General features: G+C 38.3%; 1 protein-coding gene across 6 annotated transcripts in view; it reads right to left on the reverse strand.

Annotated features, from left to right (window-relative positions):
- Positions 1-208: 208 nt before the first annotated feature.
- slc33a1 (solute carrier family 33 member 1) overlaps positions 209-14,755 on the reverse strand; it is a 28,484-nt gene continuing 13,937 nt past the window's right edge. For all 6 annotated transcript variants that reach the window (XM_078208177.1, XM_078208211.1, XM_078208198.1 and 3 more), the window contains 4 exons: positions 7,502-7,686; positions 5,959-6,076; positions 2,981-3,196; positions 209-2,829 (listed from right to left, as the gene is read on the reverse strand). In XM_078208177.1, the coding sequence (XP_078064303.1) occupies positions 2,662-2,829; positions 2,981-3,196; positions 5,959-6,076; positions 7,502-7,686 (687 nt within the window). In that variant the 3' untranslated portion in view covers positions 209-2,661. The remainder of the gene's footprint in view (positions 2,830-2,980; positions 3,197-5,958; positions 6,077-7,501; positions 7,687-14,755) is intronic.

A 14,755-nucleotide genomic window follows, 5' to 3' on the forward strand; every position in this document is an offset into this window, starting at 1 on the left:
CATCCTTGGCTTTTCTTTAATTTTTCAGAACAGTTGTAGCAAAAAACTACCAAAAACTGAATAAAAATATTTCAGCAATTCAGAAGATTAAATAGTATCACAATGCATCAAAGGCAATTAGGTAGATTGAATTGGTTAATATCTCAAAGTACAATTAGCCCTCGGCAAATAATATTGTCCAAATAAAGAGCTCTGGGAGAGGCTAAGGTTTTCATGGAATAATTTTAGTGAAGACATTAGAAGATACAAAGACAATGCAAACATTGCTAACCAAATAAAACAAAAGTGTTTCAATCTGATTTTGAATGTTAGAAATTTTAGCAACTCAAAATGCAGGGTATTTTTCATTACCACTTTAAATTACTTTTAAAAAGGATAGTACACCACATACACTGCAGCCATGTTAGCTAATAGTCGCACACTGTGATTGAACACTGAAATTCCCATTAGACTGCCAGATATTGCTGCAGGAAAATGTTGATCATTCAATTTTAGAATGCCAATAGAAAATGTTTGCTCAGGAGTTTAAATGGGAGTATGTAACCTATACAAGAATTGAAAAATCTGAATTTGTGTGTTGGCACTAATTAGAACATTGCACAGTTAAACTGGACAAATAAATAGAATAATTCATTCAAACAATTACGTTTTGTCTTTATGATTTAGAATGATCAGATCCAAAAACTAAAAAAATCAAAATGTAAAACGCCAACACAAATTGTGCAAACAAGGTCATTAAGTACAGGTCAATATTAAATAAAGTTCACAAGCAACTTTGTTGATCAAAATATTTGTGATTTTATACTTGCAAACCGTTTCCAAAAATAACTTGCATTTATATAATGGCTCATCACATGAGTGCCACAAAGCAGTTCAGTCAATAAATTATTTTTTCCATTCTTATGTAGCCAGTTGTAGCAGGTTTGCACACAGCAATAAGCAAGAAACAGCTAATAAGTTGAATAACCAGTTCAACTGCTCTTGCTAGTTTTGGTTTACGGAGGAATTTTGGTTGGAACACCGGAAAACTCCATATTCTTCTTCAGATCATGCCATAGTATTTCCTCAGCCACCTCAACAGGGTGTCTGCTTAGCATGTTATTCAAAAGTTGCATTTCCACTGCTGTACTAAAATTTTAGGCTAGGTTATGTACTCAAGTCCTAGACAGGAGCTTGAACCCACCACCTTTTGACTTCAATCTATTGCAACTGGATGATGTCCCTCTGATATAATTGAATCAATACTGACATCTCCCAGTTGCAACACAAGCCTTCATTTTAATTTGTTAACACATAACACAGTATTAAAAGAATTTTATTTACAATAAGGGCTACAGACAAATTGGATTACTTTAAATGTAATCCTTGTTGTACAGATTGCAAATTTTACTTTGGCTAGTGCAGTTCTTCTGATTTTCTGCAAATCTCATTTGATGCAACTTTGTCCCATTATATTGAATGTGATAGAATGCATGAATGCTTACAAGCAGGGCATCAAAGTTTAACCCTTGGGACAACAGAAGTATGTAATTATTGACCGCATTTGATTGAATGTACTATTAAACAATTGGCTCAGGCATTACAAAAATTAAGCACCAAGGATAATTTTCACCTTCACCGTTTAGGGTGTAAACTGGTAGAGTACACCCATTTTCTTTAGCAGGCCAGCAATCTGCTATTTATCATCCAAGCGATGAAACTGAAAATTACCCACAATGTTTCTTCTTTGAATATTATTGAAAGCTCCATGATCATTTCCCCTGATGTGCCAAGAGGAGCCAATAATTGTCAAATGAAGTTAAACATTTCTGTAATAGTATCTATCAATGAAGCTTATTCACATACTAATGTAATCAAGTGTGCAGCAAAATATATCAGAATGCACAATTACTTTTTAGCCCAGCCTATTCACCATTTTGGTCTTAAGAATGTATTGCATTAATAAGGAATGTTGCCCTTTGAAGTACACAATGGATTAAGTGAGACACTTATGAAACACTGATATTCAGCAAATCAATGGTTGAAATCTTTTAGCTAGGTATGATAAAATATTATCTACTGGTAACTCAAAAACACTATACAACATCATTTCAGTTATATTTTAAGATGGCCTTTTCATCTTCCAGGACAAAAATCTAATGACAACGCTTTTTAAAAAAGGGTCAAATGTTTTGCATACAGAGTATCAAAGTGCCACAGACAAGGATCTATAGCTCTAATATGCAAAAAGCAAAGGCCATTTAAAATACACTGTAAAACTGCAAATTAAATTCTTTAGGAAATAGTGTTATTAAAGAGCTACAATTTCCAATTTACAAAATGATCTGCTGGTTAGATAAAGCAAATTAAATTATACGAGTTACCGGCATCTCACAGAAAAGTAAGAAAATATAGTGATTTGTTTTATATGGCACCTGAAACAATGCAAGTTGATCTCTACCTATGGAGTGAGTGCTATTGCATAGGTAGTTTTTATTCTAACCAAAGCAAGCAAAAAAGCCTAATCAAAATTAATACTATACATACAATCACCACTTGTAATAACCATAGTCAAAATAACATTTATAAAACGGAATAAAATCCCTATTTCATATGATTTCCTTCAAAACTGGTCAACAGATCTCAATTTAATTAAACTCCAAAAGTACATTCATCGAGACCTCAATTATTCCTCTTGCACTGCCACGTGGATGGGTGCTCATCCTGCAGATTTCTGAATCTATTTCCACAGCGGAGCCACCATGCGAGCCCAATAATAATGCACAATACAGATTCCACAAAGTAGCCATCAGTTGTGGTTGAACATGAACCACCAGATTTTGCACAAAGCTGTGTGGGGTAAAAAAAAAAGTTGGAGAATTAATGTTTCAATTATACCAGCAGGAAACTGATTTGTTGTAAAGTTGATCACATTTGAAAGACAACTACACAAATCATACTATAGATCAAGCACTTCCAGTTTTAGAAAATGAAAACTCACTTCAGAATCAATTGCAGATCTACAACTTCGTTCAGGTGCACCTATGCACTTCTTGACTGTAAGTGGGTCCACCAGCCAAAGAGCTAATGTAGCTGGCCAGTTTCCAGCAAGATTAGAAATAGTATTCAATAGAGTCATGTATGTTCCTCCAATTGAAGGATCACTAATTTTGGCATTAAATGCCATGACTGCAACATATATGCTATAAACAGTCACCTAAAGGAAGAGAATATTTAAAAAATCTCAGTAACATATTAGACAAATAGTGCAATGTAATTCCAAGTAAACTGTCTTTTTAAAAATCTATAATGAACTTTACATAAGAATGATCAGCAAAACCTCCAATTTATTTTTAACTGGAGCCTTGTAAAAAGCTTCAACCATATTTATTTCCACAGCTTTATTTGGACATTAATATTGGAATCAAATCTGTTTCTAATTTTCACTAATGCCTTAGGCATTGGGGTGACAGAACAGACTGAGCTGAATAAATGGAAAGTAGACCTAACAACAGATAAAATTTCATGCAAATGTAAAAGCAAAATACTGCGGGTGCTGGAATCTGAAACAAAAACAGAAAATGCTGGAAAATCTCAGCAGGTCTGACAGCATCTGTGGAGAGAGAACAGAGCCAACGTTTCGAGTCTGGATGACCCTTCGTCAGACTCAAAATGTTGATTCTATTCTCTCATAATTTAATACAAAGTATTGCTTGTATTGCTTCCTTGTATTGCACATAGGAAGAAAAAATGGAACATGCATATTCCCTGAATGGCACTAAATTTAAAAAGATTAATGAACATCATGGAAATGGTTAATCCAGATTACTCTTCAAATCATGGAAGTGCGACATGCAGAGTGACCGAAACTTCGAATGCATTTCCACACACAATGGTGGAGAGGAAATATCTTGGAATGATGTAATAAAAGTTAGATGCAGCAATATGAAAAATGCAAGGTTATAATCAATGAATTAGATTCATTAGGGCAAATCATAATTCCATAAACAATTGATCAAGCTGTTGAGCATAATCCCTCTAATCTTTCAATTCAAGTACTGCCTCAAACATCTCTAAACAGCATTGTACAAAAACTTGAAATATCTCTAATCTCTTCAACTATGTAGAATATAGGGTTTGAAACATATACAATCTATGTAAAAATGATTAAGATAGGCCCAAAATATTTCTAATGATAATGTTACTTTGCTCTCCAGCTATCTATTTACAAATCCATTTGTGAAGTTCTTCCTACCTGAACTCATCTCTGTATCGCAAGGTAAGCATGCAGTAACAAAATTCAAGTCTAATCCAACTCTAACTGGATGACATTAGATGCACGAGTAAGACAATGACTGTCAACTTCTCCTCTTGGAATAAGGTCAAGATGATTTACAGATTTACCTTCCCATAGATTTCTCCAGTGAGATTCGGAACAAATCAAGTCATAACATTCACCAGACCCACATTGAGGTTGATCAAGGTTTATTCAGTGGGCATTAATCTATGTCTAGTTGTGAGGCACCTTTACCAGAATTGAAATGTCAATTCAACAGCATGATCATTTGTTTATGGAATTATAACTAATTTTAAGCTTGGGACATATCTACAGATGCATCATCATAGAATCCCTACTGTGTAGGAGGCCATTCGGCCCATCGAGACTTCACCAACCACATTTCCCACCCAGGTCCTATTCCCGTAACCCCACATATTAACCTTGCTAATCCCTTGACACTAAGGGCCTGATTTTACCATCAAGTTGCACCTGTTTTCAGGCGCACGAACTTGGTAAAGTCAGGCATGAGGCGAGTAGTGCGATCCATGCCGGTTCCCCCTTTACCAAGGCCTGAAAATGGCCACGATCGGGATCGCGCCTGAAACGGGCGCGACAGCCATTTAAATGTACTTGCATGCATTTAAATTGACTTAATGGGCTGCACACTCAATCTTACCAGCAGTTCCCCCTTTACCACTGCGGTCGCCCATCCAAAATCGGCGCGAAACAGACATGCTCCACAAAAGTCCGATTCGGGCGTTCCACTTAGTGAGGAGGTGCCCGAGATCAATGAGGGGGAAAGGGAGGGTCTGCTGCCACTTTGCCTGAGATCGGTGAGGGGGAAGGGGGGGTCCGCTGCCACTCTGCCTGTGATCGTTTGGGGGGTGGGGGGGGGGGCGGTTTAGTCTGGGTGACAGAGAGGGTGGAGGGGATAAGGAGGTCAGTAATGTTGTGGTGGTGGGGCATTGACTGTGGGGGCCAGGGGGAGGCATCTGACCCAGGAGCGATGTGGCAGGGGAGCTGTATTCTATCATTTTGTTTCTGCGCATGCGCAGTTCAAGGTGCCGATCGGAACTGCAGGATTTTGGGCGTGTTAAGCCCCGCCCACAGACTTCTGTAGCGTGATTCAGAATTGCTGATATTTTTTCAGGCAAAATGCATATGGGGACGCCTGAGAACGTGTCTAAAAGTCAGATCTGAAACATTCCCAGTTTCAAGTGTGCCCAGCACTTCGAATCAAATGGTAAAATAGGGCCCCAAGGATCAATTTGGCATGGCCAATCAACCTAACCTGCACATCTTTGGACTGTGGGACGAAACTGGAGCACCCGGAGGAAACCCACGCAGACACGGGGAGAATGTGCAAACTCCACTCCGAGGCCGGAATTGAACCCGGGTGCCTGTCGCTGTGAGGCAGCAGTGCTAACCACTGTGCCGCCCTATGTTGTCAGTATCAGTTGGCGATAAAGGAAAACAAACCTGTGTGCACAGAGTTCTGGCTACGAACTACAGTTAAATCTTAAATGTTAATAAAGCAACAAGATCATATTGGAGCAATAACCTCCAGTTCTTATTTTCTAATCCAATCCAGCTCTGTTTATTTTTTATAATGTCAACAGGATGTTAGCAACTCCTTTGGAAAAGGACACCAGGGACTCTCTCAAGGTTCAGATACCTTTTAGCATAATGAATACACTCACCTGATGCAAGGCATAACTGAGCAGCAGTACTCCATAATAATAAACAGGGAACTCTGTGCCCTGTTTCACCATAGGAGTCCAAAAAACCACTAAAGCAAATATCATGCCCATAAATAACCTGTAAAGGAGAAATGCAGTCAAATACTATTTTAATTAAGATCATAAAGTATCAATGTAGTCTTTGCAGTGAGTGCATTAACAAAATTACATTAATACTGTAACAGTTCACAAAATACTCACTGGTTAACATTCACTGTATATTCCATTTCAAAATAGAATTACAGTCAAGGTGAATATTTTGAGCTGAGATTATAATAAGCTTCCATTCATGCAGTCATAAGATATTCATTTTTATACATTAATGCATTAATTTATTAGAATACATAATGGTTCACTTACAGAAAGATTCTGCAACCTATTTGATACACAAAGCTAAAAACGGAAAATGGAGTAGGATTTCCATAGGGATTCTCCCTATCTCCTGCCATAACTTTGATAAAACATAAATAGATGCCCTGACAACATGGCACAAAATTCATTTATATAATTTCTGCAGATACTATCGAAGGAGATTAGGCAAATCCGCATGGAAGTTCCAGAAAAATACATCCATTATCATTAGGGAAACATATCCATACAAATGCACAAGATTTTATTACCAGATCTATTTACTGGTTTGTTTTATTCATTATGTTACGGGCTGCTACCATTAGGCAGCAATACCATTGCGCCAGTAGCCATCTGGTGGCTGTTGTTCATGGTTGGGGTAAACCTCATAGTTCCCAGGAGATAAGGTATACCATTCAATTGGAATAAAAGTGTGTGTTTTTACTAGCAGTTCCATTATTCCAGCTGTGAATGGTGGTAGAGAATTACACAACTCACTGGAGGAGATGACTCCTCAAATATCCCATTAATATCCCTTATTGCAAATAATTTTATGTGCAAACTCTGTGTGGAGTTTGCACATTCTCCTCGTGTCTGCGTGGGTTTCCTCCGGGTGCTTCGGTTTCCTCCCACAGTCCAAAGATGTGTGGGTTAGGTTGATTGGCCATGCTAAAATTGCCCCTTAGTGTCCTGAGATGCGTAGGTTAGAGGGATTAGCGGGTAAATATATAGGGATATGGGGGTAGGGCCTGGGTGGGATTGTGGTCGGTGCAGACTCGATGGGCCAGATGGCCTCTTTCTGCACTGTAGGGTTTCTATGATTCTATGATCCCCATCTTCAATGATGGGGAAGCCCAAAACATTCATGCTAAAGATGAGGCTGAGCAAATTTGCTACAATCTTCAGCCAGAGGTGCCACGTGCATATTCTATCTCGGCCTCCTGCAGTATCACAGATGCCAGTCTTCAGCTCCACGTGACATGATGCATAGGCTGACAGCACTGGATACTGCAAAGGCTATGGGACCTGACAATATTTTGTCAACCGTATTGAAGACTTGGATAAGCACATGCATAAGTACATAAGAACAACAAAAAAAGTATATTTGAATCCTCAATTTTGTGCCTCACTCCCTTTCAAATGAAAGAAAAATTACCTGAATGGCATTGCCCAGTAAAAGACATTTAGAGGTTTTGGACCTGCTGTGTATTTGCTTATCACAAATGGTAATAATATTTGCAGAGGAACCATAGGCACTGCAAGGATAGCCAACTGTTCTTTAGGCACACCCAATTCAACCAACTTTAATCCAGTTACTTCATCAGCAGCTGAGAATCCAATCTGTAAATATACATGTTCATTGAAAACTTAACTTACATAGTCTATAAAAAATTCTTCAGATTTAAAAACATATCTTAACTTGCAATACATTCTAACTAAAAATAAACTTTCCTAAATGAAACAAATTTGTGACTCCAAAAGGCACAATTTAATAAATTGATTACATCAGACCACTTCCCAGAGTCATTGTGCTACTACATGCACGTATTTCAACAACTGTTCTTATGTTTTGCCTAGTTTTTTTTTTCATTTTAATGGTCGTCTAGTGATAGTCAAGTAAGTTTCCCATGACATCACTAGTTATAGAGTGGAATTTGGGTGACCAATGGTAAAATTATTTTCAAGTGTCAACAGATCATTGATTACACAGATTGTATGAAATATGTTATGACAATATAATTATAGTTTAACATTATTCTTTCATGAAACATGTGTGTCTTGGCTAGGCCAGTATTCGTATTGCCCATCCTTCATTATGGGCAATTATATATTGATAAAGTTTTGTATATACATCACAATTACATATGGCTAAAGTACTCTCAGGAAATAGGTGAATAAAAGACAGGTGTTTTTAAGTTGATTTTTCTCTCATCTAAGTATTGACTTTAAAACTTTTTAATATAAAATGCAAAAAGTAGCATAGATCCTGGCAACTGGGAAGGATCAAACAGCAGCAAAGGGTAGTGAAACAGATCGTAAGAGCTACAAACGGGAAGTATGTAAAAGGAATCTGCAAGGGATATCAATATCAACATAACTTTTTAATAATTATATTTGAAGAGGGTGATCAGGGACCACTTGAGGACTGATAATTGTAATGTTCTCAGTGAAAATAAGGAAATAGTTAGCATGTTGAACAACTACTTTGCACCAGACATCAGCATGCTAAACATACCAAGGAATTGAAATATGCTTTAGGGATGGAGACTCACCAGAATTAACACAAGTAAAAAAACAGTAATGAAGAAAGTAATGCTGCAAACAATTAGAAAATCTCCAGGATCAGATGATTTCCATCCCAGGGTTTTAAAGGAAGTATGTGATAACATTGCAAATTCCCCAAAAACAATCTCCCAAAGCACTCTCAATTCAGGAATTATTCCTTTTGATTGGCAAATTGCTCATGGCACTCTTAAAGAAAAGTGACAGTTGGCATAACTTTGTCAGGAAATTGTTAGAGTCTATAATTAAGGAGAGGACGCTCAATCACCTTGAATGTTTTCAGCTGATGAGAACTAGTATAGATTTGTGGGTAGGTTATGCTTGGCGAACCTGATTGAATTTTTAAGGTATGCTTAAGGAAATTATTTATATGGACTTCAGAAGGAATTTGATAAAGTCCCTCATGAGCTAAAATTGAAGTCCATGGAATTGAGGGAAAATATAGACCTGGTTAGGAAATTAGCTGAGCAAAAGGACACAAGTAGTAGGGAGATTGAGCATGTACTCTAATTGCATATTGTGATTAGCAGTGTCCCCCAAAGATCTGTATTGGGGCCTATGCACTGTATTTATTACAATTTAGATGATGGAATAGGAGGCACATGCCTAAATTTGCTGATGGCACAAAAAGGGGCAGCATTATAATAGCATAGATGGAAGAGATATTAATAGATTAAGTAAAATATTTTAAATGTAGGTAAATGGGCGGCATAGTGGCACAGTGGTTAGCACTGCTGCCTCACAGCGCCAGGGACCTGGGTTCGATTCCCAGCATGGATCACTGTCTGTGTGAAATTTGCACGTTCTCCCCGTGTCTGCGTGGGTTTCCTCCGGGTGCTCCGGTTTCCTCCCACAGTCTGAAAGACGTGCTGGTTAGGTGCATTGACCCGAACAGGCGCCGTAATGTGGCGACTAGGGGAATTTCACAGTAACCTCATTGCAGTGTTAATGTAAGCCTTACTTGTGACTAATTAATAATAAGTAAAATAAAATGCAAGGTCATCCATATAGAAAATGTTATGAACAGGTTCAAAAAATAATCAATAAGGCTAACTGAATGTTGGCCTTTATATCTAGGATTACAATACAATGGGAGTAAAAGTGATAATTCAGCTGTACAATTAGACCACATCTGGATATTGCGTTTACTTCTGTGCACCATACTCTGGAAATGATTTATTGGCCTTGGAAGGAGTGTAATGTAAATTTACCGGAATTATATTTTAATCCATGGAGTTAAGGTATGTTGAAAGATTACACCAACAAGAAGTTGAAATTTAGAATGAAGGGGTGATATTATCAAGGTACCACGAAGAACAGATGGGGTAGATGGAGATAAACTTTTTCTATTGTTTGGGGAGCCTGAATCTAGGGGCAGTCTAAAAATTAGAGCCAGTTTTTTTCAGGAGCAAAATTAACATTTTTATGCAAGGGGGTGTTCTTTTCCACAAACCTATGCTCGATCCATTGTAACTTTAAATCTGACTTTGATCGACTTTTGTTCACTAAAGATATTGAAGGTTATGTAGTAACTGTGGGCATATTGAGTTAAGTTGAAGATCAGACATGATCTCACAACGGCAGAAATGATTTGAGGGGCTAAATGGTTTACTTCTATTTCTATGGTTCTATTATTGCCATCATCAAATATGTCCCTGGTGATGTGATACATGAATCCATGAGTCAGGTTGCTCTAGAACAATTTTAGATCATTTTAAAATCATAGGCTACAATGTCTACAACAAAGCTGATCCAGAATGCACTTCCTACTTGAAAAATGTACATGCGGATAACAAATGTGAATTGAAACTTCACTACTTCTATTTGCCACTCAAATAACAATCAAGCTTTTGATGTCAGAAATGTGGAAAATGGCACATTACAATTAATTATTTCAGAATTTTAAAAAGCTGCAATAGGAATAGTAATAGAATTACAGCACAGAAACAGACTAGTGCATATGCTCCATATGAGCTTCTCCAACCATTCCCTAGCTAACCCCATCAATCCATCCTCCCATTCCTTTCTCCCTCAGATGCACTGGCCATCTCCAACAGAGAGTATCTATTTCCCTTTGACATTCAAAGCCATTACCATTCCTCACCATTAATATAAGAACAAAGCGCACAGGAGCAAGAATAGCCTCTTATGGCTGATCTGTTTGGAATGTGGACGTCACTGGCCAGGCCAGCATTTGTTGCCCATCCCTAATTGCCTTAGAAAGGGCATTTAAGAGTCAACCACATTGCTGTGGATCTGGAGTCACGAGTAGACCAGACCAGGTAAGGATGGTAGATTTCGTTGCCTGAAGGGCATTATTGAACCAGATGGGTTTTTATGACAATCAACAATGGTTTCATGGTCAGCATCACACTTTTAATTCCAGATTTTTACTGAATTAAAATTTCACCATTTGTCATGGTGGGATTTGAACCCAAGTCCCTGGAGCATTACTGAGTTTCTGGATTATTAATCCAGTGACAATATCGCTACCCCTTGACCTCCACAACCCTTGTCTATCAAAACACCACATAGCAATCTTGAATAGATTCAATGGCCCAATCTCCACCACCTTCTGAAGAGAATAACACATACTAACACCCTCAGAGAAAAAAGAATCCCACCTCTCTTAAAAGGAAGACCTCTTAATCGTAAACTTTGGCCCGTTAGTTCTAGTCTTCTCCCAGTATCTATCCTATCAAGTCCCCTAACGATAATATATGTTTCAATAAGATCACCTCTCATTCTTGTAAACTTCAATGGGTACAGCCCCAACCTGTTCAACCTTTCTTGACAAGTTAAGCTCTTCATCCCAGGAACGAGTTGAGTGTACCTTCACTAAATTGCTTCGAATGCAATATCATTTTTCAACTAGGAGACCAAACCTGCACACACTATTCCAGATGTGGTCTCACCTGGACCTGTTCAGTTACAGTAAAACTTCCCTACTTTTATATTCCATTCTCCCTTGCACCAACACCAACATTTCATTTGCCTTTCTAATAATAAATCAAATCATATTAAATCAAAACCACAGTTCGCCCTGTGTCTGCGTGGGTTTCCTCCGGGTGTTCCGGTTTCCTCCCACAGTCCAAAGATGTGCAGGTTAGGTTGATTGGCCATGCTAAACTGCCCCTTAGTGTCAAGGGGATTAGCAGGGTAACCAATATGTGGGGTTAAGGGGATAAGGCCTGGGTGGGATTGTGGTCGGTGCAGACTTGATGGGACAAATAGTTTTCTTCTGCACTGTAGGGATTCTATGATTCCAAGTTCACATTTTCCCACTTTATATTCTATTTGCCAAATTGTTTTCCACTCAATCCTTTTGCAGACTCTTTACCTTTTCTTGACAACTGACTTTCCTACCCATCTTCGTGTCATCAGCAAATTTAGTTAACATACATACAGTTCTTTAATCCAAGTCATTGATAAAGATTATAAATAGTGGAAACCCTAGATCCTAGTGGCACTCTACTGGTTACAGCTTGCCAACCTGAAAATGACCCATTTTATCCCTACCTTTTACTTCCTGTTAAGTAACCAATCCTTTATCCATGCTAATATGTAACCCCGTGTACATGTACTCTTAACTTGTGCAGTAACATTTGATCTGACACCTGGAAATCGAAGTATGCCATGCACAGGTTCCCCTTTATCTATCATGCTTGTTACTTTAAAAAACTCCTGATAGATTAGTTAAACACTATTTCCCTTTTATAAAACCATGTTGACTCTGTCTGAATCCATTATGATTTTCTACGTATCCTGCTATAAACTCCTTAATAATAGATTCTAGCAATTTCCCGATTACAGATGTTAGGCTAACCAGCCTGTAATTTTCCTGCTTTCTGTCTCCTACCTTTCTTGAATAAAAGTAATTTAAAAAAATTTTTCCAATCCATTGGGACAACTCCAGAATCCAGAATCTAAGGAATGTTGAAAGATAATAACTAATGCATCTATCTCTGCAGCCATTTCTTTTAAGACTCTAGGATGCAGGTCATCTGGTCCTAGGGACTTGTCAGCTTTCAGGTCAAATTGCTTTCCCAACACCTTTTCTGTAGTAACGGTGATTGGTTTAAGTTCTCCCTTACCTCTTGATTTTCAAATATTTTTGGGAAGTTTTTTTAAAGTCTTCTACAATGAAGACAGAAAATGCCTGTTTAATGCCTCCACCATTTCCTTATTTTTCATGATCAATTTTCTAGACTTATCTTCCAGAGGACCAACACAAACTTTAGTTATGAAAACAGAAAGTGCTGGAAAAACACAGCAGGTCAGGCAGCATCTGTGGAGAGAGAAACAGAGTTATGTTCTGAGTCCAATAAAGCTCTTTGGAACATGACCTGCAGTGTTTTTCCAGCACTTTGGTTCTTAAAATCTGACCTACCACTAACCTTTGCAGATTTGCAGTGTTTCTTTCAATTTGATACAATCCTTAACCTCTTTTTTTAGCCACGGATTATGCATCCTTCTCAAAGAATCTTTCTTTCTCACTGGGATAAATATTTGCTAAGAGTTATTAAATATCTCCTTAAAAATCTGCTACTATATCTCTACTGTCCTACCTTCTACCCTAGTTTCCCAGCTTACATCAGCCAACTCTGCTCTCACATCCTTACAGTTACCTTCATTTAGGTTTAAAACAATAGCCTTAGCCCCACACTTTCCCACTTCAAAATGAACATGATATTCTATCATGCGACGATCATTGTTATCTAGAAGCACCATTACCATGAGGTTATTGATTAATCTTTCCTCATTGCAAATTATCAGGTCTAGAATTACCTGCTCCTCGTTTGGCTCTAGAATGTACTGCTCTAAGAAATTGTGTCAAATACACAAACTAATTTTCAAAACTAACTTTACCAATTTAATTCACCCATAAAATCACCCTGATTATTGTGGTATTTTCTTACATGCCTCATTTATTCCTTCCTGTATACTCTGTCCTACATTGTAATTACTGCTAGGAGATTGAAAAGCCACTCCCACAAGTGGCCTCTTAGCTTTCCCATTTCTTATCACAACCCAAACTAATTCTACATCTTGCTCTTTCAAGCTAAACTCTCACTACTGTACTCATGGCATCCTTACCCCACAGAGCTACCCCAGCACCTTTTCCAACTTTGTCTTTTCAAAATATCAAACTCCTTTCCATATTCAGGTTCCAGCCTTGGTCACCTTTTAACCATGTGTCTGTAATGACTGTAAGAAGTCTCACAACACCAGGTTAAAGTCCAACAGGTTTATTTGGTAGCAAATACCATAAGCTTTCGGAGCGCTGCCCCTTCGTCAGATGGATGGAGATTTTCACTCCATCTGACGAAGGGGCAGCGCTCCGAAAGCTTATGGTATTTGCTACCAAATAAACCTGTTGGACTTTAACCTGGTGTTGTGAGACTTCTTACTGTGCTTACCCCAGTCCAACGCCGGCATCTCCACATCATGACTACCGTCTGTAATGACTATCAGGTCATACTGATACTTCTATCTGTGCTAACATGAACTGCAGCACTTCAAGAAAGAAGTGCAGTACTACCTTCTCAATTAGGGATGGGCAATAAACGTTGGCCCAGCTAGTGATGCCCACATCCTGTGAAAGAATAAATCTTAAAAATCATCCATTTTGTCCCAACTGCTATGCGCAGATTTAGGGCCTTTCTGGCCTTATCTGCTGGCACACTCTTTAAACTCTGTCCCTTCCTGCCACACTCCGGTTATCATTACTCAAATTGCTATCCTGCCCCAATAGCTCATTGTTTCCCTTTGATTTATCACACCTCCTCTCACATGATCTGTTTGCCCCATTATTTAGTTTAAATCCCTCCCTACTACCCTGGTTATGCACTAGTCCCAGCATTATTAACATAGAACATTACAGCGCAGTACAGGCCCTTCGGCCCTCGATGTTGTGCCGACCAGTGAAACCAATCTAAAGCCCCTCTAATCTACACTATTCCAATATCATCCATACGTTTGTCCAATAACCATTTGAAAGCTCTTAATGTTGACGAGTCCACTACTGCTGCAGGCAGGGCATTCCACGCCCTTACTACTCTCTGAGTAAAGAACGTACCTCTAACATCTGTCCTATATCTCTCACCCCTCAATTTAAAGCTATGTC

This window comes from Mustelus asterias, chromosome 3 (genome assembly GCF_964213995.1).
Source record: "Mustelus asterias chromosome 3, sMusAst1.hap1.1, whole genome shotgun sequence".
NCBI classification, from domain to species: domain Eukaryota; kingdom Metazoa; phylum Chordata; class Chondrichthyes; order Carcharhiniformes; family Triakidae; genus Mustelus; species Mustelus asterias.